The sequence below is a fragment of the Epargyreus clarus genome, unplaced genomic scaffold (assembly GCF_041222505.1).
Source record: "Epargyreus clarus isolate Ecla_fem2 unplaced genomic scaffold, WU_Ecla_fem_2.2 ptg000011l, whole genome shotgun sequence".
NCBI lineage: Eukaryota > Metazoa > Arthropoda > Insecta > Lepidoptera > Hesperiidae > Epargyreus > Epargyreus clarus.
The window spans coordinates 8484939-8508453 of record NW_027332219.1 but is presented as its reverse complement, the minus strand read 5'-3'; the positions used below and the strand labels follow the sequence as shown (position 1 = coordinate 8508453).

The following is a 23515-nucleotide window of genomic DNA, read 5'->3' as shown; positions in this document are numbered from 1 at the left end:
TTCATCAAAATTGATAGCGAATATTCGATACGTTTCAACTTAACTGTGGTAATTGGTGCTTTTATTAAATCATAGTTGTTTAACTGCATTAGCTTTAGATAATGTTGTTAGAGCCTAAACGGTACGAAAATGCAAATTAATTTTGGAAATTCAAAATTGGGATTCAATTTTGAGAATAGCATAATTATATGCTATAAACAGTTTGTTCAAGTATTAAGGGAAAAGTATGGGTTAAGTAGTAAATATGTATGATTTTAGTGTTTAAGGCCACAATTTTTGCGCAGAATTATTTTTGTAAAAAAAAATAGCCTATATCACTCCTATAACGTCAGCTAATTGACAATGAAAGTCCCATCAAAATTGAAAAAGCCGTTTCGTAGATTAGCTGTAACAAACACACAGACAAACTTACTTTCATATCATTTGGTAAAAACCTGTTTTTTTTTAAACAAACAGACATAAATTTTATTTATATGTATAGATTCATGCATGAACGCTGCATGCATACGCATCTCATTACATGAAACTTTATTAACCTAATTACCAGCCGTCTTTTAATCCTCTTTGCGAAAGATTAACGTCATTCCATTTGCAATGTATTAAAAATATGACTCGAATTGTTGTTTAAATATGGAAATAAAGAATTGCTTTTTATATTCGGATTATTACGTAAAAAAATTGTAATTATTTATTATTTTGAAGGTGGTAGAACCCTTTGTGGTTCGACTCCGGCGGCACCACCGCCACACCTATTTCTACCTAATAACAGCAGTGTTCCGGTTTGAAGGGTGTGGTAAGGGAGACAGACTTGTCCGAGGCGTTCCAGCTTAGTCCTCAGGGGTAGCGGCGCATCTGTGGCCGACCTCAGGTGGGAATATCTAATCCTATCTGGGGTTGATTACAGATGTCCACGGGCGGCAGTAGCCACTTACCATCAGGTGGACTGCATGCTCGTCTGCTACTCTTATATTATAAAAAAAAAAATTATGTGTGTATACTGTAACTTTTTTTCTAATGTTATAAGTACTAATGTAAATTTCTCAATTTATGTATTGGTTAATTAAACTTAATTAATATCTAAAACCATTAAGTAGTTCAAAAATAATCATCTATTAAGATTATTCAATAATCATATTCATTCAGAAATTAAAATGAAAAATTCATATCATTTTCAAGATTTCAATAAATTATATTTAAATTAAATCGAAATAGGTTTACTTAAAGTCAAATCTAATATAAGGTTTCATCAATTAGATCTCGAAGACTTACAAATCAATATGACAACTTATTCTACATAAAATGCTTTAAAATTTCAGATTTGGTCAACTTTCATTACCAATCAATTAAAAAGACAATCTACTTACTTGCAAGTCAATCGGCCGACTTGGCCAACATTGGACGCCGACTTGGCCAAACTTGGCGACGAATCCAACTCCGGTTTGAATTTGACGACCAACATCACATCTTTCCTGGTCTCTCCACCGATACCGTTATTGACCACACATTGGAAGTTGCCCACATCGTCTCTGGAGGCCTTGGAGATGACTAATTGACTTGTAGAGTTTCTTGGCTCGAAGGTAACCGACTTGGCAGATATTTCGTAGCCCTTGCGTTCCCATTTTATGTGTTCGGAGGTTAAAGGGTTGCCTGGAAGAAAGGTTTAAATTACATATCCGATAAAGACGTGTGAGTTCCTCTGAGGATTAAGTTGGAATATCTCGAACACATATCTAGTATTTTTAACATCACAATGTTAAAGGAATTAGTTTGTTGTCCCACTGCTGAGCACGGACTATTAAGAGAGAGGGTTTTAGATTAACTCCACCAATATTGCCAAGTCTGGCTTGGTAGACTTCAAACACCTGTAATAAGTCTTTTAAGTGCTCTCAGGTGTATTAGTTTCTTTAAGATGTTTTTCTTCACATCAAAGTAAGCGATAATTAATTTCTAATCCCCACATCATTTCGAATTTTTGACCAAGTGTCAGTCGAACTCGCACACGGAGGGTTCCGTACCACCAAAATTTTCATAATATTTTTATTTTTAGTATTTGTTGTTATAGCGGCCACCCTTATAGATACTCTGTAAAAAAATAAGTATCTATCTATTACGGTTCAAGAGAAAAAGCCCTGTGACAGACGGACAGACAGCGGAGTCTTATTAATAGGGTTTCGTTTACCTAAAAATTTAGTCTGCAGATTCAAACCCCAGACCTTCACATTAGGTAACCAACTTTCACATTAGTAGGCTCTAATTCTAACCAAAACATTTGGCGAAATGTTTGCCAAATGTTCAACCAATACCCATTATTGGTTAATAAGTGCATAGAACTTGTCACGTGCTAAATTAACAATTATGTCAAGAGTAATTAGTGAAACCGATCGCCGCTTAATTAGTTGTGGAAATCGAATAATCCACGCGTTGGAATATTAAAGTCAATTAGCAGGATTACCTTCGATGTGTTAAATGTTTATCTATTTATCTAGTTTCAGTACAAATAAAATTTTGATAAAAGAATCCTCATGGTTCATGGTTTGACTCTGGTACCACCGCCACACCTATTTTGCCTCATAACAGCAGTGTTAATCGCTGCTGTGTTCTGGTTTGAAGGGTGTGGTAAGGGAGACATACTTTTCCGAAGTATTCCAGCTTAATTCTCAGAGGTACCTACGTAACTTTGGCCGACCTCAGACAGAACTCCAATCTTCTCTAAAATTGATTACAGATGTCCATGGGATAGTAGTACACTAACAGGCGGGTTGCATGTTCATTTGTTACGTTCATCGTACAAAACACTTATTTATATTAATATACTGACGGTACATAATCAATACATCTATGACAATATTACGTATGTAAGAAAACACACTGATATGTTTGAAAAATAATTATAGTTAAAAAACTAAAAAACACGCTTTTATGATAAAATCAACTAAAAAGTAGAAAATAATTTTCAATCTAAGAATCAATTAAGGAACAGTAAATAGTATAATTGTGGAAAAAGGGTGGGGTGCTTTTCGAACCTGATAAATGGAGCACCCCACACTTTTTCCACAATTTTTCCACAAAAAAGCGTACTATAAACTAAGTGATTATTTGACTGACAAAACGTTGTGGTCTGAAGTAGCTCCAGCTCCACATGTACCATTAGGTTAAATTTGACATTGTAAAAAATATTTTATTTTCAGATGTGTATTATGGAGTTTCTTTCGCCGCTTCTTCTCCATAACGAAGCACCTTGTGAAATGGTGGTAGTTGTATTGACATTCAAAAAGTGCTCAGTAAATAACCTATTTAGAATTAAAAAAAATGATTTGATTTAATTTTATCACATACATACACACACACACACATTTAATTATCCAACATTTTGGCATAGTTTTAAATTCATTCATTAGTTTTCAATGTACCCTCGAACATTCAATTACTTTACATTCTGAATGAATTCTTTTATATCTTTATTTTTATAGTATATTCACATGAATTCTTTTCTTTCTTTATTTTTAAAGATAAATCCTTACCCGTTGCTGTGCAAGATAACACTGCATCTTCATTGGGATTCGCTACACCGTGTTGTGTTACTGTCTGGATACTCGCGGGATCTGCAAATGAATATATTGATGAGAATTCCTTTAAAAGGATAAAAAGATATGGAAAGAAGATATAAACTAAGATATAAGATAAAGAAAGAAATTGTAAAAAGAAGGAAACGGAATCCACAGCTATAGCTACAAAAACAAAAGGAAATGAATAAAATAGTATATTTAATAAACTATGAATACAAATCACTGAATGTGTAAACATAAGAGGACTGAACATAAAATAAATATTTTCTATAATATACGAGTATGTGGTATGTATACTTAAAGTATAAAACCAAAATATACATTTCAAATAAGGAATTATGTAAGTCTTTTTAAAGTATATTCTGATAAAAAAAATTGAATTTATCACGCTTATGATTAGATTAGTGTGTAGAAGATATTTGTAAAACATATTTTTATACATCTTAGATGATATTATTGAAAGATTTACGTAGGTATGTTAGGGGAACGTCGAGTAGGTAACAATGAAACCCTCAATAAAATCTCTTTGAAAATGTAAATGTGGGATGATGAAAAATAGAATGGAAAATATATAAGTACCCCGTCAATGTCATAAATTTGTATAAAGAAATAACGGAAAATTTATGACATTTCATTACGAAATGTTGTATAATAAGGTTTCAGTTAATAGTGTTATTGTTTTCGTCAAATTGTACGTTGTGTTGTTCTAACATAGTACTGGTAACAACATTAGTTATTAAGGTCACTAAAATCAATTTCAAAACGTATATGCAATGTCATTAAGGAAAAAAGTAAAGTACTTAAATATACGGAAAAAATAGATGTGCGAGTAAATAAAAAAGTATTAGAGAAACATATACTCACAGTGTACTGAGACGGTGATATTGACTGTAGCGGCGCCCTGAGAGTTCACAGCTTCGCAGGTGTACACGCCCGCGTCATGCCGCGACAGTCGGGTCATGTTCAACATGTTGCCTTCTGATATTATGCGATCGTCTGCAAATAAAATACATTGTCACTATCGAAATAACAAGAACCTCGCACTGTTAAAAACGGTAGGAATAGAAAAAAACTGGTTAAGTACCAATATTTTATGAATAGAACATATATAATATGATAGAAGCAGAGTTTACAATTACGCACTGCTAACATCATTCTCCACGTGCTATGTACAAAACTAACTGTATGATATTATGTATTTTTACATTTGTAAATTCTTTATCAGATATATTCCCTTTACACATTAACTGCTAAAAATGAAAGATTGAGAGTTCACAGCCACGCACGTGTACACATTCGCGTCGTGTCGCGACCCGCGGGTCATGTTCAACATGCCTTTCGATATTATGCGATCGTGTGCAAAGGATACGTTATCACAATCGGATCAATTTCAATGGGAATTCAACACCGCTTACGTCATTCGAATGCGAATTCCGAAACGGGTACAAATTACGAAAGGTGTACAATTTATTTTTAACTAGTTTTTGCCCGCGGCTGCGCCCGCGTTTAAAAGAAAATAATATGACATACTAACATACATAAAACTGAAAATTCGTACTTTTATTGGAATGACAGTGGCGCCTGGTGAAAATTGGCCGTACCAACTGTGAAACCTTCGTGGGCTCATGGACAACAACTTTGCTAAAGATCATCACTTAATCAAATGTATGTAGTTTACGATTCAATCCTTACTAATATCGATTAAAATAATCGATATTTTTGGTCCAAAAGATCGATTCTCCGATTAATCGATATTAGGCCGCCATCCCTAGTTCCCGTGGGATTTCCGGGGATAAAAATTATCCTATGTCCTTTCTCGTGTCTCAGACTATCTTTGTAGAAAATTTCATTAAAATCGGTTCAGTGGATTAGGCGTGAAGAAGAGACAAACAGACAGACAGACAGAGTTACTTTCGGATTTATAATATTAGTCAGGATTTGAGTAATAAAATAAAATGAACACGCGAAACAAAAACAGATTCCTTTCAACATAAATCGTTAACAATTAATAACAAAACAGAAAAAGAAGCGACATAAGAAACAACCAAAATAATATTAACTCGACTGTTTCGCTAAGCCGCAGTGACTCGAAAATTTCATATTCACGTTGATTAATCTCACAATTGCAAGCAGATCTGATGAAAACTCAAGATTAGGTCAAGTGTTGTGTTCAAATGAATTATTTACAAGCGAGATTGAATTGGCGAAAATCCGGTTATTCCAGTTTTGAATCAGAATGTGGGGTCTATTTTAACATTGTGTTGTGGTTTGTCTAAGGATATTGGGATAGCGTTTGTCTGTTGTTTTGGTTGTTGAAACGGAATTAAAGACAAATAGTTTATTTTTCTATTAAACTTACGTTTTAATTACTCAAGTGTGCATAGCATTGTGCAGTTTACTTAACGGTTATATAATTGGAGCCCATTAACATATGTAATCAATATCAACTCTGAACAGGATTAGAGCACTAATAGATTAGGAGATACATGTCGGTAACGCCATTTGTACATATTAAAGTAAAGCAGCGTTTCATTATTGTTATTAAGGTGGAAGCGTTTTACCAACTTTTATAGCTCCAACAAAAATAGTAGCTAATCGCTAATCTTAGTATTTATAAACGTCAAAGCCTTGATTTTTTTACGAGCATGCAGATGGTAAGTGGCTACTGCCGCACACGGACATCTGTAATCAACCTCAGATATGATTAGATATTCCTACCTGAGGTCGGCCACAGAAGCGCCGCTACTCCTGAGGACTAAGCTGGAACGCCTCGGAAAAGTATGTCCTTTACCACATCCTTCAAACCAGAACACAGCAGCGTTTAACATTGCTGTTATTAGGCAGAAATATTTGTGGCAGTGTTGCTGCCGAAGTCGAAACACAAGACTCTTGAATGTATTCAACGCACTTGTGGTTTTAGGTAGAAACTGTGGTCTATACGGAATTAGTTACAGATGCCTATGGACAGCAGCGACGACTACAATTAGCTATAGGTACTGCAAGCTCATTTGCTATTTTAATCTTACAAAAAATAAGCAAGCCTAATAAGCAGAATATTAAAGTAATTCACATAACATTATCACTAAATGTATATTTGATTAAGTTAGAAATGCTTTAGACGTATTACTGTAATTTATTTTCAGAAATGTTTGCCATCTCGTCAAAAGCTTTGAACAATTTTAAGGAGGACTTTAATTAAGTTTGCCGACACAAAATTGTTCGTGCGAGAATCGTGATAGAAAACGAATGTATGGAGTGTGTTGGGCTTTTTAATTATGAATTACATTTACAACTTTGTGTACACTTTAAATGGTAGCTTTGAGCTTGTGAACTGTTGGGTACTAGTTAGGGTTTTGGTTTTAAACCAACTGAGAAAAGCTTACTAATTAATACTGAAATTTACTGGCGATAAAATTAATATTGTTGTTGTTTCAACTATAAAATGAAGTGTAATAAAGTCATGTTTAAAACAATATTTAGGTCGTGTTAATCGGTTTTAAAAATGTTTGAAATTATATTAATAGAAAAAATATTTTATTAAACTTTGAAATGCATATGGTGTAAATAGTATATTATATCATAACTAGCTGACCCGAAAAATGTTAAGGGTGAACAACCCTTATCATTTAGGGGGATGAAAAATAGATGTTGGCCGATTCTCATAGATACCGGATAAGCACAAAAAATTTCATCAAAATCGGTCAAGCCGTTTCGGAGGAGTATGGCAACGAAAACTGTGACACGAGAATTTTATATATTAGATTAATAAAGTTAGACAAAGGAAAGAAAAATGGGCGTGGGATTGATCCTTGCAGTATGCTTTGAGCAAGTAAATTATAGTAATTAAAATATTTTCTTCTTGTGAACTACACACACAACAATAGTGCAAAATAACCAAAACGCTATTGAAATTGGATTAGTAATTTTAACATAGGAGTAGCAGACGAGCATGCAGTCCACCTGATGGTAAGTGGGTACTGCCGCCCATGAACAACTGTAATCAACCCCAGATAGGATTAGATATTCCTACTTGAGGTCGGCCACAGATGCGCCGCTACTCCTGAGGACTAAGCTGGAACGCCTCGGAAAAGTTTGTCTCCCTTCAAACGAGAACACAGCAGTGCTTAATACTGCTGTAAGGCAGAAATAGGTGTGGCGGTGGTGCCGCCGGAGTCGAACCACAAAGGGTTCTACCACTTTCAATATATAGCGATCGAATACAGAACCTCCTTTTAGAAGTCAGTTAATGGAGAGGAAAATCTACATTTATAACTTACTAGAACTGCTATACGATGACTGCGTGATCGGCAACCCGTCTTTAGTCCAGGTATAGGTGATGCTCCCAGGGTTACCATCAGCTCGGAGTACGATTATTAAGGGCTCGTTTTCCACACCCACAGTCGTGTATGGTGTCGTTTCGTCGAAGATCGGGGCATCTGGAAAATAAACTAACATTAGTCTGTTCTTTGGTTTGTTGTATATTAGTTTTAGAGTTTTCGATGAATTTTGTACACCTTGATGTTTTAACAGGAACGGTAGTAAATAGGTATAAGGTAATAGGTAGTGATGGAAATTAAACTAACGTTAGTCAATTAGTCAATCATATTTTGTTAGTTGAAGAGTTTTAGTCTACTTAGTCCGGTAAACTTTTATTCTATTACCCTTCAAGCTTAAGTTCATATCATCTCCAACCCATTACTGTCCTACTGCTGGGCACGGGTCTCCTAAAGAGAAGGATTAGGCCATAGTCCACCGCGCTGACCAAGTGCATATTGGTAGACTTCACATACATTTGAGATTGTTCTTCTTTATAAATCTCTCTGGTATGCAGGTTTCCTCACGATGTTTTCCTCCACCGTTTAGCAAGTGATAATTAATTTCTAATACGCACATAACTTTGAAAAATCAGAGGTGCATCCCTGGGATTTGAACCTCGGACCCCTCGATCGAGAGGCCGAGTTTCTTAACCACTAGGCTATCACTGCCCTTATCCACATCATATAATGACTAGAAAATTGACTTCAAATATTGAATTGGAAATAAAATTCTTAAAATAACAAGACCGAAGAACGTTTCTGAAATAAAATATGGTATGGCCTCGGAACATTTTGTTCCTTTCAGCGCATGAGACATTTAATATCAGTCTTCAAGAATATATGATAGGAAATATGGGGAGATTCGAAGAAAAAATAATGTTTGAAACTTTTATGTTTCAAAAATTTTTGTAATGTTTCTTAAAAAGCAAATAACGGAATTTGTTGAAAATTATTCATTTATCTATAATATAATAAAATAATTAAATTTTAGTACACAATAGTACCTATAGTACATATATTTTAGTACATTTCTATAAAGAATTGTTTTCGCGCCTGAGCTGGAGCTTACCTTGGCCAGTAAATTAGTTTGTCAATTCAGCGAGGTAATGCTGCCAGTATCTTGGGTACACTTCCTCGGGGCAGCGATTCGGCTAATTTATTTTATTTTTAAATTTTTCGTGTTAATCTAAGTATTTTAACTTTAAATATTGTTTAATTGTATTGTAGTACTTAATTGTATTGTAATTGTGTAGTAGTATATATAATACTAATATATGAATGTATCTGAATATAGTATTCCTTTAAAGAGCTCATATAAAAAGTTAAGAAACACTTGGTTTAATATAGAACTCGAAATATTACAAACCGTTCTTCACTCAGGCAAAGTCATACAAAACTAATAGTACACAACTTCGGGATAAACTCATATACAAAGTTCCCGAGCACTAGATGTCTATAATATGTTGGTACCCGCTACACTGATAATCCTCATCTCTACTATTGTAACTTCTCTGATTTGCGAAATAACAGTCTCGAGACGGTTTGCTGCTTGACCGTGGACGATGAGCGATAAGCGATGAAGAATTTAATATCTTAAGATATCGTCGTTGTCTTTTATTGTTCCACGGATGTGCACGTTTCTCCTTTTGACGACCCGCGTGGCGGAGCGGTCACTATGCCGGTCTGACGCGCAGAGGGTCCCGGGTTCGATCCCCGGCTAGACAGATTTCTAAATGATGAATTTAGATTTCTGTTTCTGGGTCTGGGTGTTTGTGTATTTGTCTCTGTGTGTGTCCATAGCACCCACGATACAGGAAATCCTAGTGTGGGGCTGTGAGTGTAGAAAGCGTTTTTTTAGAGTGAAGGCTGTAGTCCATGCGGCCAATGAATTGGTAGTCTTCAAACATATTTAGGCTTGCTACCAAAACCCAGTCACGTTAGAAAGACCGCTAAGCCAATAACTACACAATTCGAAGAGGTCCTTTAAAAACTCTTTCTAAGAGCTCAAATGGGTAGGTTTAAACAAACGATAATTATATAACTTCGAATAATTTCTTAAAATCAGAGTTTTCTGTCTCGGATTAAATCTTGCTAATTTAATCATGCTCCTAACACGGATGCACGGAAACGCTTACATCTGTCAAACCCGACTGCGCTCATTTATCGAGTATGTTATGTTATATCGAAGCTTTGTACTTGCGGATTATTTAGTAGGACCTCACTAGTTCGCATTTAGTTCCCTATCAAACGAGTACCTAACTCCATGCTTCACTATTATCTTGGAATTAAACATATGTTGAGGTTTCCAGAAGGAGTTGTAGCCTCCAACTAGCGGGCTTAATGAACACTCGTTGAGACCTAAGTCTAGTCTAGACGTGAACTTCGTAAAGCATGTCATTTAGCACTTAATCCAGCTTAGAATTTCAGATGCAACTAATGTTTGTGTTTATGGAATAGGGTTTGTTATATTCGGCTTAGTTTGGTTCCCGGCTTACTCTTGTCTTAGAAAGAAATAAATCTTCGGGATTCCTCACATATAGCAAAGAATATAAAGATAGAAAACTGATAGACTTATATATTTATATCACTTTAACTGATAGACTTATATATTTATATAAGTCTATCAGTTTTCTATCTAGTAAATTAGCTAAAATAATGACAGACGAAAATATATGTCAAATACCGAGAAAAATAATTTGCGTAGCAATATAACTGATGAAAATGTTTAATATTTTAGGTACGTTTGTTTAAAGCATATTTTTAGACCGCAGTGCTTCATGGGATACGTAATGATTGACAGATAGAAGTGAAAACAACACTTAAAATCAAGTCTCCTTGGTCGATTTTTGTGATTAAAGTCTGTTATTTGATATTTTTTACAAATATAAAGTGATACTGTATTTACTTTACCATAAAAACGGTGAAAAATCCACATATCTTCACAAAAACCTAAAGAAAATATTGCAAACTTTACAAGCATAAATGTAAAAAGTCACAGTTCATCTCGGTCATAATTAAAATAACCGAGAACGTAACCCGCAACGCTTCGCAGAAATATGTTTATATCACACATTTACATCGCAAAACGTGTTTATGATATGTAAAAAAAATTACATCATGTTTACATCACGTCATAGCGAAGACAAACACTGTTACAACTAATAAATAAAATCTCAACTAATAAATAAATTCTGTGAACTGTGAATGGTTCACTACTACAATAAAGTTTCCTTGTCCGATTTTTGTGATTAAAATTTGTTATTTGATTTTTTCTTTTACTTACAACATTGACGCGTATGATGTGTTGCTGTATTTACGATACCACAAAAACAAAAAACGCTGAAAAATCAACACAATCTTTACAAAAACACAAAGAACATATTGCAAACTTTATAAGCGTAAACGTAAAAATTCACAGTTCATCTCGGTCATAATTAAAATAACCGAGAACGAGACCAGCAACGCGTCGCAGAAAGGTGTTTATATCACACATTTACATCGTAAAACGTGTTTATGATAAATATCATTTTTTCCTATAAACTGCATATTTTTTATATCAAATGAGAGCGAAAAAGAAATCTCTAAATTCTATGTGCTACTTTATGTGACTAAACTTTGTCATTAGTTATTATTCTATTACATATAACTTTAAGGCGTATTTACGATACTACAAAAACCCAAAAAAATTAAAATACTCGTATCTTTTTTGTATATCCTTTTTTATTTGGTATCAGCGTTCGCTTCACAAAAACCTAAAGAAAATATTACAAACTTTATAAGCGTAAATGTAAAAATTCACAGTTCATCTCGGTCATAATTAAAATAACCAAGAACGTGACCCACAAGGCTTCGCAGAAAATACAGAAAAGGTGTTTATATCACACATTTACATCGTAAAACGTGTTTAGATTAAGAGGTTGCTAAGTCGCATTTTTACAAGGGCGTAGGGCCCCACTGTGGCCCATTTACTGAATAAATGAGTGGAGTGTGTGTTTGAGAGACCGAAACCATTAATATTCGAAAAGGATAAAACCTTTACAGGAACGAAAGGTTATTTTTAGAAAGGGTAGTATTGTTCCTACGTTATTTCCGCTTACTTCATTGGTGAGTTAATTTTTCATTTAGTGTAAGTCTGCAGTGCTTTTTATATCCTAATGCTGGGCGTATGCCCACAATTGTGCGATGCTTTATCACGTTCCAATGCAGATATGAGAAGGCCAGATACGGGTAAGGTCACAGTCAAATGTTTTTAAACCGCCTAAAAATGTCTTTGAAAAAGTTTAACGAATGTTGTCCAACAATAACCAAGATCTCTTACTTTTATGGACGCAGATAGATAGCTATCTCTGAGGACTAAGTTGGAATGCCTCGTATAAAGATCTGTCTTACTGCACCCATCAAACCAGTACCCTTACCATGTTCTGTTTGCTTAGTAGACTGAGCAAACGTAACAATAAGTAAGTGCTCAAGTCTTCTTGTCTACCTCACAGGTTCGCAAAAAAAAAGACAAAATATAAATCGCCATTTTATCAAGTTAGACATTTAATGTTACGTTACTGACACTATAGTTCTGATACACTCCGCTAGGGGCGCTGATTGGAAATTGTATGGGCAAATACGTAAACAAATACCAAAACAGTCATATTTGTCAAAACTCATGGTAAGGGTATAGAACATCGCAGCGTTAAGGACTGTATATAAGGTAGAAGTGTTGCCTCGGAAGTCGAATCAAAGCGTATATAACAGAAAAAAATCAAACATGTCATTAAACAAACGCTATGTAAAAAGCGTACTATAAACTAAGTGATTATTTGACTCACAAAACGGTGTCGTCGGAAGTAGTTCCAGCTCCACGTGTACCATTAGGTTAAGTTTAACATTTTAAAATCTTTTTTTTAAAGATGTATGTTATGGAGTTTCTTTCGCCGCTTCTTATCCATAACGAAACACCTTGTAAAGTGGTGGTAGTTGTATTGACATTCAAAAAGTGTTCTGTAAAGAACCTATTTTGAATAAAAAAAATGATTTGATTTGAAATACCCATTTACACAAAATATAGTTCTGGGTAAATATAGTTCTTTGCTCCAGCGAAACGCTTATGGAATGTGTGTTAAAATATATAATAACTTAACGGATGACATTAAGAAGCAATCGTCTAATATTTTTAAATTTAAATTAAGGACATATTTATTGTTAAACAATTTTAATAACATAAATGAGTTTCTATGCAATTGGTTTTATTGACATTTTTATTTCTTTTTTTCTAATTGTATATTTTATGATAACTAATTTTTATTATATTTTCTTCAATTTGCATGCTACCGTATTGTTAGCAGAATAAGAGGACCTAAATTTTGTAACACCTGATTATGTACCTATTCTATGCAAATAAATTATTCTATTCTATTCTAAAATAAGCGTAGCTAACGACGATGTAGTAAATAATACAGTTATTTAAGAGAGGTTTTCAATCGGACAATGGGATCAAATTCCTTTGTTCCCTGATATTAAGGCTTCCTTTATCGTCTGTCGTAAACAGGATGTTTTCATTTTATTGTTAAAATACTGTATTTATTGTTTGAATTATTGTTTCGATGTTATTTATTTGTTCTTTGTTATAGAAATGAGTTCTTTGAAGTATAAAGTAGTGGTTCCTTTTTATTATCCCTCATGGGCATATGTTATTAATTATTTACATTAAAACTAAGTTTTTATGTCTCATGTATTTCTGCTTTACATCCTTCAAGCTTCAAAATGACATACAGAACTTTTGTTATATGGCAGAAATCAGATTTGGTAGTTGCTTCAAGACAAGGGAGGCAGGATTTGGATATTTTTTTGCATTTCTGTATATATTTTATCAACCTAAGACCTACAGCTAGTCAACAGCTAGTAGAAAAAACTATATTACCCCACCAGATGAGACAAATAGGTGGGATAAGTGAAATTGAAGGTATGCATTGTATTCAGTATGCCTAATTAATATTAGTATAATCAGCTAGTGGGTTAGTACAGAAAACAACATTATCCCTCCAAGTCAGATGAGTAGGTAGGATAAGTGAAACCAAAAGACTTTATATAGTTTTACTAAATAAACATTGATAACTCGTGACGAAGTGAGAACAATCATTTTACCTTTCAAGTGGGATGTATAGGGATAAGTTATTAAAATACTCACAAAGCATTTTCAATGTCAACGCGTCGTGGACACTCCGTTGCAAGGCCACATTAATTGACATTATTATAGTTAATTAGTGCGCTAGTGGAAGAAAAACAACATTACTCCACCAGGTGAGACAAAAAGGTGGAAATTATGGATTTAGTATGTCTAATTGATAATAGCATTTAAACTAGTGTGCTTGTTGAGAAAACAACATTATCCCTCCAAGTGAGATGAGTAGGTAGGATAAGTGGAACTGAAAGACTCGATATATCTAATCGACATAAATATGTAATGGTTGATAACTCACGAACTAATAAAAAATATGCTTCCAAATGAGATGGCAAGGTATTATATACTTACAGAGTACTTTCAAAGTCAAAGCATCGTGAACACTCCGTTGCAAGGCCTCATTCATTGCTTGGCAGGTGTAGACCGCTCCGTTGAGATCCTTCGAGATGTTTAGCTTCAGTTCGATCGTGGACACCGTGCCGCCGTGGAGGCCTTTCTTCAGCTGCATTGGTAGGCCTGGGGAAAGAAGGAGTTATTAAATATATTTGCTATATAAGGGGCCAGGTGTCTGTCGTTACATAAAGAAAGTAGTGATGTGATATGGTAGTTTTAGTATATTATATAAGTAGCGAATTATGATAAATGATGATGCAGTTCAACTGTTGGTAAGTGGCAACTCCCTCCCGTAGATTCTCCAATCGCATTCCGAGGCGTTCCAGCTTAGCCCTCAAGGGTAGCGGCGCATCTGTGGCCGACCTCAGGTAGGAATATCGAATCGTATATGGGGTTGATTACAGATGTCCATGGACAGTGGTGACTATCAGGTGGACTGCATACTCGTGTGTCACGATATACGTGAATAAATCTACGTATCGCACTGCATACCCTAAAATGTTTATACGTATTAATATGCAATTAATGTCAATATTGTATATAATTAATATAACTTTGCGTATTTTCCAATAATTTAATTGGAATGCATTGTATATTTATTGTAAATGTAAAATCTTGAATTAATATCTGGTTGGCTTCTCCGAAAGAGTAAACGGAAATCGTATTGTACTTTTGAAGTTACATGTATTTATTTACACATGAATACATATAAATTAATATTTATTCATTCATTTCTGCGTAAAGTCTATTCTGATGTGCGATTTTTCAAGAATAAGTGCACAAAAAATGTTAAAAAGTTTAAAAACCAGTGGTAATATTTTTAAAATGTTTTTTTATATTTGAAATTAATTTCCTTACCAGTACTAATCCTACCTTGCACAGGAATGCCATCTCTCCACCAGGATAGCGTAGCGGGGGGATTACTGGACGCTGCGTCACAGAATAGTGTGGCTTCGATTCCCGGTTTAAGCTCTTCCGGCTCCGCTCGCACTTTCACAGCTTCTGGTGCGACTGTTGTAAATAAAATATTAAATATTATTTTTGTTAAAGAAAAGTAAGATTGTAAATATTATGAATAAAAACTTTCGCATTATTATAATTTGAAAGTAGAGCATTATGTACCTAATTAAAAAAGATTTCAAAGGTATGGTAAGTCTACCAATACGCATTTCTCCAGCGCGGTGGACTATGGCCGAATCCTTCTCATTCTAAGGAGACCCGTGCCCAGCAGTGGGACAGTAGTGGGTTGATGTATGTCGCATATGATGTTCTATGTCTATGGTTTAGGTAGTGTAGTTGTAGATTAGGTACATCACGACATGGTATGCAATATAAAATATCGAATGATATGACCGGCAATATATCGATATAGAAACCATTGCTATAACGATATTATCACATTGAAAATAAATCGATGTTTACAATGTTTTCTACTTGGGAAAGGTTAAAAAACAACTTTATATATTATTTTCACATAATAATATTTATATTATATAACGTAACATAACAATAATACTGTCCTCTTTTCAATGCAAAAACAACAAAAACAAACGAAAAGATTTTATAATTTTAACATTATGTAAAATAATAATAAATAAATAATACGTTAATTAACCAATATGTGGCTGGTTCGACTCGGGGCTCAGATTTAATCTAGGGGTTGGCCACAATAGATCACTATTCCCAAAGGATTGCCTTTCCCTAAATCCTATACAAGATAAGAATACACACAATAACTGTTTATTGTGTTTCTAATAACAAAATATACATCTAACTTAAAAGCCACTGAAAATAAATTCAAATTCAAATCTCATTTATTCAAAATTGATTAATATAGAATACTTTTTGAAAGTCAACAAACTACCACCGCTTCGGAAGGTATTTCGCTATGGAGAAGAAGCGGCGCAAGAAACTCCAATAAATAACATTTAAAACAATATTTTTGCAGCCTGTACTTCAAATAGTATGATGTTAAAATTCTGTTTTCCACTGACTTTTAATTTTGTAGTAGGTTGTATTAAAAACATGCCTTTATCGATAAGTTTTTCCACCATTCTTGAAAAAAAAAAAAAATTCTTGAAAATAACCCCTAAGGAAGGTCTTTTTTTATTTCTTTGTATATTGACATGACATGTGAAAATATATTTATCATTTTTTCATCCCCTATTTTATCCCCTTGGGGGTAGAATTGATCAAAATCCTTTCTTAGCGGATGCCTACGTCATAACATCTACCTGCATGCCAAATCTCAGTCCGATCCGTCCAGTGGTTTGGGCTGTGCGTTGATAGATCACTATGTCAGTCAGTCACCTTTGAGTTATATATATTTAGATAAATATACTTATTTTTATCAGTAAATAGTATAAATAAAAGCAAGAACAAAATCATTTTTGGGACTCCCTTCGTACTCGTATGTCGGAATTCTTAAATTACTCGAGAATGCGGCAAAACAATGACTTTTGATCCTGTCCTTTTTGTGTAACATGTAAATTCAAAGTCCTTTCTTATACTATTTCAAAGCAAAGTAAGAGAATTCAAGAACATTCAATCAAAGTAGATTCAGAAAGTATAACAAACAAAATAGAAAGAGTTTTAAAACAAAGTAGTAATGGATTCGAAACTCTAGTGTTATCTAAAAGATCATTCAGAAAGTATAACAAACAGAATAGAAACACTTTTAAAACAGTACCTATCCACTTTGAAACTGGTGTTATCTACCGCAGAGCAAGAAACGAAAAGGTTAAAAATAAATCAATTAGAACCCCAAAGTTTATAACTAACGAGTTAACTGGTATTACAAAGACTTTTAAATTAAATTCCGGAAGTTTTCAACTGTTAAGTTAGTTTGTAGTTGAATCAATATGAATCTTAAGTTTCGTTTAGGAATTTTGTGGGCATGAAAGTTTCAATTTTATGCTGAAATTTTATGCTTTTTAACTTAGTTATATTTTCATATTAGTTGTGGGACTTGTGGGTACCCAGCAGTGGGCTATTAGGCTGGTGAAAGTGTGGAGAGATTTTTTTTTAAAACAAGGGTGATATAAAAAACTCTGATATAAAAAAGGGTGATATAAAAATATTAAGGTTGTATTTTAATTTTACAAATAAAAGTTATTATTTATTAATTATATTAAAGAAATATAAAGAAAAAATAACCAAATCAAATAGTAAAGGTACCGAATAATTCTTAATAATCTTTAGTTATTAATCAAAGATGCAAAGAATAAATGGGCATTTAATTATATAACACAACATTAAAAAAAATGTAATACTTACTATAAATGTATGAGGATTCAATGATTCTACTAAATACTCATGCATTTAAGATAAATAGAGTCTCGCAGCAGAAGAAATATTAAAATCAAGAAAACATTCAAACTGAAAGCCTTAAGTTACTAAGTTTGTAAAAATAGACCCTAAAAGTCATACCACATATCACCTAAAAGTCATGTAAGAAAGCCACAAGATAAATCCAAACATTGTTTAGAGCTCAGAGCATATGAAACTTTTAATTGGACGATAAAATAAAAAAGTTTACACACTCATAGTTTCTCCTACATTGACTTTTATTTCTTTGGGTAATTGAAATGAGGTACTATTCTATCTTTTATATCTTTTGAAAATCATATACGTAAGTTGTTAGGGTTATAAGAATTTCTTTAAATAAATAAAGTGTTACTTTAAATCCTTGTTACTCAAATATGAATGCTAAAAAAATTTTTAACAAAAAATACAACCGACTTCTATGTCACTACAAAGTAAAAAATAATTCAAATAAATGTTGGTTTAGTACATATTTCTGAAGTCGGCGCTCATATTAGACACGCTGTTTACATCGTTATCCAACGAATATCGTCGTTATCCATCGTTATCCGCTCAATATATTTTGTTAAAAAAATTTTTCACCCTTTTTAGTGTACTCACATACTCACAGTGTACATTCAAAGTGAGAGTTTCGAAGAGTGGAATCTCAGTCGCACTGTTCGTCACCTCACACCTGTACTGCGCTGTAATGTACTTGGTTGTCAGTCACATTCGTTAAGACTGACACGTGCTACCAACCTATTACTTACACACACTTGTACCTTGTTTTTATAATTGTAATTTAATCAACAAAAAACTTTTAATTCTATTCTTATTTTCGCAAGGTACAAAATTTGGAACCAAGGTACAAAACTTGAATCATACTAACAGTGTACATTCAAAGTGACAGTTTCGAAGAGTGGAATCTCAGTCACGCTGTTCGTCGCCTCGCGCCTGTACTGCGCTTGGTTGTCAGTCACATTCGTTAAGACTGACACTTGCTACTGACCCATTACTTACACACACTTGCACCATAATTTATGTCCTTTAATTTTATTTCGGTTTTCGCAAGGTACAAAATTTGGAACTAAGGTACAAAACTTGAATCATACTCACAGTGTACATTCAAAGTGACAGTTTCGAAGAGTGGTATCTCAGTCGCGCTGTTCGTCGCCTCACACCTGTACTGAGCTTGGTTGTCAGTCACATTCGTTAAGATCGATATCTCGGTTGACACCGATTTGTCAGTGGTTTTCGTTGTGGAATGAATCTGGAACAAGCTGGCTTTTAGATTGATGTCGCTGGATATTGTTTGGATGTTTGTTTCATGAGTGATGTGTTGGTTGGTATTTCTGTCCATTACAATATAGAAGTAGTAAACGTATGCAGTTCATTTGATGAGTGGCTACGGCAGACCATGGACAACTGTAATCAACTCCAGATAAGATTAAGACTCCTACCTAAGGTCGGCCACAGATGCATATGCATTCCTATAAGTGCCTGGCTTACTCCATTACTTAATTGTATTCATAATTTATATAATTTAAATGTATTCATGTATGTCCATAAAAAGCATATAGTTATAAAGACTTTGTAAACGCTCATAGGTTAATAGATTGTGTCATATTTTGAGCATCATGTATTATATTTACAAAATATGGTTTGACAGAGGGTTCCAGGTTTGATCTCTGGCCAGGAAAAAATCTAAGTGATGAATTTATGTCTTTTTTCTAGGTTTTGGTTTTTTGTATTAATATGTGTGTGTCAATTGTGCATGTCTTTATGTCAATAGAAGTAATACATTCAGAGAAATCTTCAACAACTTTATTTTTATACTATTATTCGATCAAATATCAAATTCTTAGATAAAGGTCTCAAATATGAACAAAACCTTCTTTAATTTCAAATCCACATACTTCATTGGACACATAATTCGAATCCCCAGCCTCCCCCGTGTTTATCTGTACACAAATGGCCGTTACAACCCCATTTGACCCTTTAAATGAGCCTATCTCTAGTCTAGACCAGATAAAGCTAACGTATTGGTGTATTTAGGATTATCGTTGTTATAATGGACTACAATTGTACATTATTACTAGAATATTGGGTTATTATTCGAAAAATGTGTCTATTTTTGTAATTTTTTTTCAACGGCCGAGGGTAATGTTTTTGGAGCGTATGTATGTGTGTAGGTTTTTTTTATAATATGGAGTAGCAAACGAGCATGCAGTCCACCTGATGGAAAGTGGAAACCCCAGATAGGATTAGATATTCCTACCTGAGGTCGGCCACAGATGCGCCGCTACCTCTGAGGACTAAGCTGGAACGCCTCGGAAAAGTCTGTCTCTCTTACCACACCCTTCAGCGCCTAACACTGCTGTTATAAGGCAGTAATAGGTAGGAACGTGGTGCCTATGGAGATGAGCCGCAAAGCATATAACTTTTTGTCTGATTGCGAATCGAATCCGGTAATTATCTTAAGTCTTCAGTGACGTTACATAAATTAATGACCCACCCTTTATATTTCAAACGGTTACCAGGCATGGTGACGTTCAAACTCAAAATAAAATGATGGTAGATATTTCGACATTTCCGACACATTCATTTCCTTTTTTACGTTTTCTGTACATTCTATCAAAACAGTGTTCAACCCGTAGTTTAATAAAACCTTTTCAACGAGATAGCTGTTAGGTTTTTCGATAAAACACGAATATTTGGGTTTTTCAACATTGGTTTAAGTTACATTCATTTGAACTGTGGGTTGTTTTCGTTTTAAAATCTGAAATATATGCTGTAGACATGGTAGGTGTTATAAATATTTGAAATGAGGATAAGTTTGAAAATGTTAAAGATATTTTATACACGTTAAATTTAAATATAAAAATTATTGCAGAATGAGAAATAAATAAATTATTAGAAATAAAACACCTGATTACTCAAAAATGTACCCTATATCAATCCCACAATTTAGACGAATCCAACGACACCTCATATGTTAATCCGTCAAGCCGTTTGGACTACAGGGCGTACCAAAGAATGAGTATACCATACATACATACATACATACACACATATGTACATACATACATACATATAAACATATTATACATACGCTTGAAAAACATTACACTCCTTATTGAGGTAAAAATAAAATAGAGGCTTACTAGACTTACAGCCCCGCACTAGTGTGTGTTCCCTGTGTTATGGGTCCCGAGAACACATACAAAGAAGAACCCAGACCCAGAACAGATCTGGAGGCACGGCAGTGCCTCCGCCAAGTCGAGCCAAAATATCTTAATTCATCATTCAGATATCTGCCCATGAATCGATCCTGAAACACTTTGCGCGTCAGACCGGTAACCGCTATGCCGCTCTGCCACGTGGGTCAATAAGCTTACCTTTTTATCATTCTTAAACCACGTAAGGGTGGCTAGGGGGTTGCCGCCAGTGGAGATGCAGGACAGCTTCTGCACCGTGCCAGCTGACAGGGTGGTGCCGGGGATGTAGCCCGTGATCATTGGCGCTGAGGGTGGATCTGTAAAAGAAGGGGTGGGTTAGATCTTACAAATATAGATAAGTTATAAAATATTATTGGTCACATTCGAGGATTCAAAAACATCTTGTTTCTACCAAATAACCTGTTTCTACTTAATTACAGCATAGTTAAGCGCTGCTGTGTTCTGGTTTGAAGGGAGTGGTAACGGAGACATACTTTTTCGCGGCGTTCCAGCTTAGTCCCCAGGGCGTATGCCAGCGGCGCATCTGTAGCCGACCTCAGGTAGGAATATCTAATTCTATCTGGGGTTGATTACAGATGTCCATGGGCAGTAGCCACTTACCATCAGGTGGACTGCATGCTCGTCGGCTTATCTTATATTATAAAAAAGTAATTAAAAAGGTAGCCTGCAAGGTAATTCGCTATAATTTCATTATTTATCACGCACAAAGAGATATAAACCAAGTTCCAGATTTGTTCACATTCTTACTTACGGTCAGTACAGAATATTTCAGCGTTCTGTAAATGTGTAGTTACGTGACCGGAATATCTAGACACGATACAGTTAACAATATTTATTGGGGACGATAACACCCGATTTGCCGGAATAACGTACAGATCTGATCTCCGCTTAATTTTGATGGAATTTTCTGTTTTGTTTTTATTTTGGACGAGCTTTTGCCCGCGGCTACGCTCGCGTTACGAAGTAATAGTTTCATCCCCTATTTTATCCCCTTGGGGGTAGAATTGATCAAAATCCTTTCTTAGCGGATGCCTACGTCGTAACATCTACCTGGATGCCAAATTTCAGCCCGATCCGTCCAGTGGTTTGGGCTGTGCGTTGATAGATCACTATGTCAGTCACTACCTTTGAGTTATATAATATATATTTAGATATTTTTATTAGGGTTCCATTTTTACCCTTTGGGTACGGAACCCTAATAATAATAAAAACATTTGTAATAAACTCAGTATGGAACAGAAATTCTACCGAAGCCGGTTGCAGTAATGCCACTCTTGAGGACTTGAGGAGTATGGATGGTTTAAATATGGTCGCATCATATGTAAACCATCCATACATCATCCCAACCGATTTGCTTACTATCAAATGAACTGTTCATTTCTTAAATCAATCTTTGAAAACTATCTTTATATATATATTTCTTATGTGCGTGTGTATGTCCCTAAACTCCTAAACGACTGGACTGATTTTGATGGAATTTGTTGTGTGTGATCCAGAGGACTTGAGAATGGTTTAGATTCACAATTTAGTCCGTGCAAAAAGGTTTTTTTAATTAATTTTTAATTCGTAAGTAGTTATAGAATCGGAAACTATGCATTTGATCAAGTGATGATCTTTAGCAAAGTTGTTGTCCAAGAGCCCACGAGGGTTTGGGAGTTGGTAAGACCAATTTTCGACAGATGGCGCCACTGACGTTCCAATGAAGGTACGAATTTTCAGTTTTATGTATGTTAGTATGTCATATTATTTTCTTTCAAACGCAGGCGAAGCCGCGGGCACCACTAGTTTTTATATAATCTTTTTAAAACACAGAACTTGTCATCACCACTTCCGTGCATCGAACCCAAGACCGTTACACTTCACATTCGATTAAACAACGTCCTATAGCGCTACACCAGCGCATAATCGTTTGATGGCGCTCAACATGTAACGCTTCTAGAATGCTTCGTTGCATATGGGACTTGTATACTTATATGAACAGATTTATATGAATACATGGCCATTTTAGTAGAGAAGTAGCTAAAGATTGAAAGATTTTTGAAGTGAAAACTTCTTTAGCGGCGCTAAACATGTTAAACTCGGGTCAGGTCACGTGTCCTGATCAAAAATTAGTAAGACGGCAAACTGCAAAAGTAAAGATGTCATACGGTGTCAGCATATAAGAAATATGACAATGGGTGTCAGTTTTATTTTTTATTTATTATATTTTACTAGCTGACCCGGCAAACGTTATGTTGCCATATAAATAAAAAATGTTAAAATGTTAAGGGTGAACAATCCTTATCACTTAGGGGTATGAAAAATAAATAGTAGCCGATTCTCAGATGTATTGAATATGCATATAAAATTTGGTGAAAATCGGTAAAGCCGTTTCGGAGGAGTACGGTAACTAACATTGTGACACGAGAATTTTATATATAAGATTACACGGTTAGTGTTTGAAAGTTTTTACTTCTGCCGGCACTGAAGTTTGAGTGCAACCCGTTGATTATTATTTATGCAAGTATAACAAACGATGAGGCAGAG

At 34.6% G+C, this 23515-nt stretch overlaps 1 protein-coding gene across 1 annotated transcript in view; it reads right to left on the bottom strand.

Annotated features, from left to right (window-relative positions):
- Positions 1-23515, bottom strand: part of sns (sticks and stones) — a 340736-nt gene that overhangs the window by 27289 nt on the left and 289932 nt on the right. The window contains exons 12-19 of the mRNA XM_073077924.1: positions 21149-21285; positions 18867-19020; positions 15321-15458; positions 14406-14570; positions 7844-8002; positions 4431-4562; positions 3522-3602; positions 1365-1647 (exon numbers count right to left, since the gene is read on the bottom strand). Of these exons, the coding sequence (XP_072934025.1) occupies positions 1365-1647; positions 3522-3602; positions 4431-4562; positions 7844-8002; positions 14406-14570; positions 15321-15458; positions 18867-19020; positions 21149-21285 (1249 nt within the window). The remainder of the gene's footprint in view (positions 1-1364; positions 1648-3521; positions 3603-4430; positions 4563-7843; positions 8003-14405; positions 14571-15320; positions 15459-18866; positions 19021-21148; positions 21286-23515) is intronic.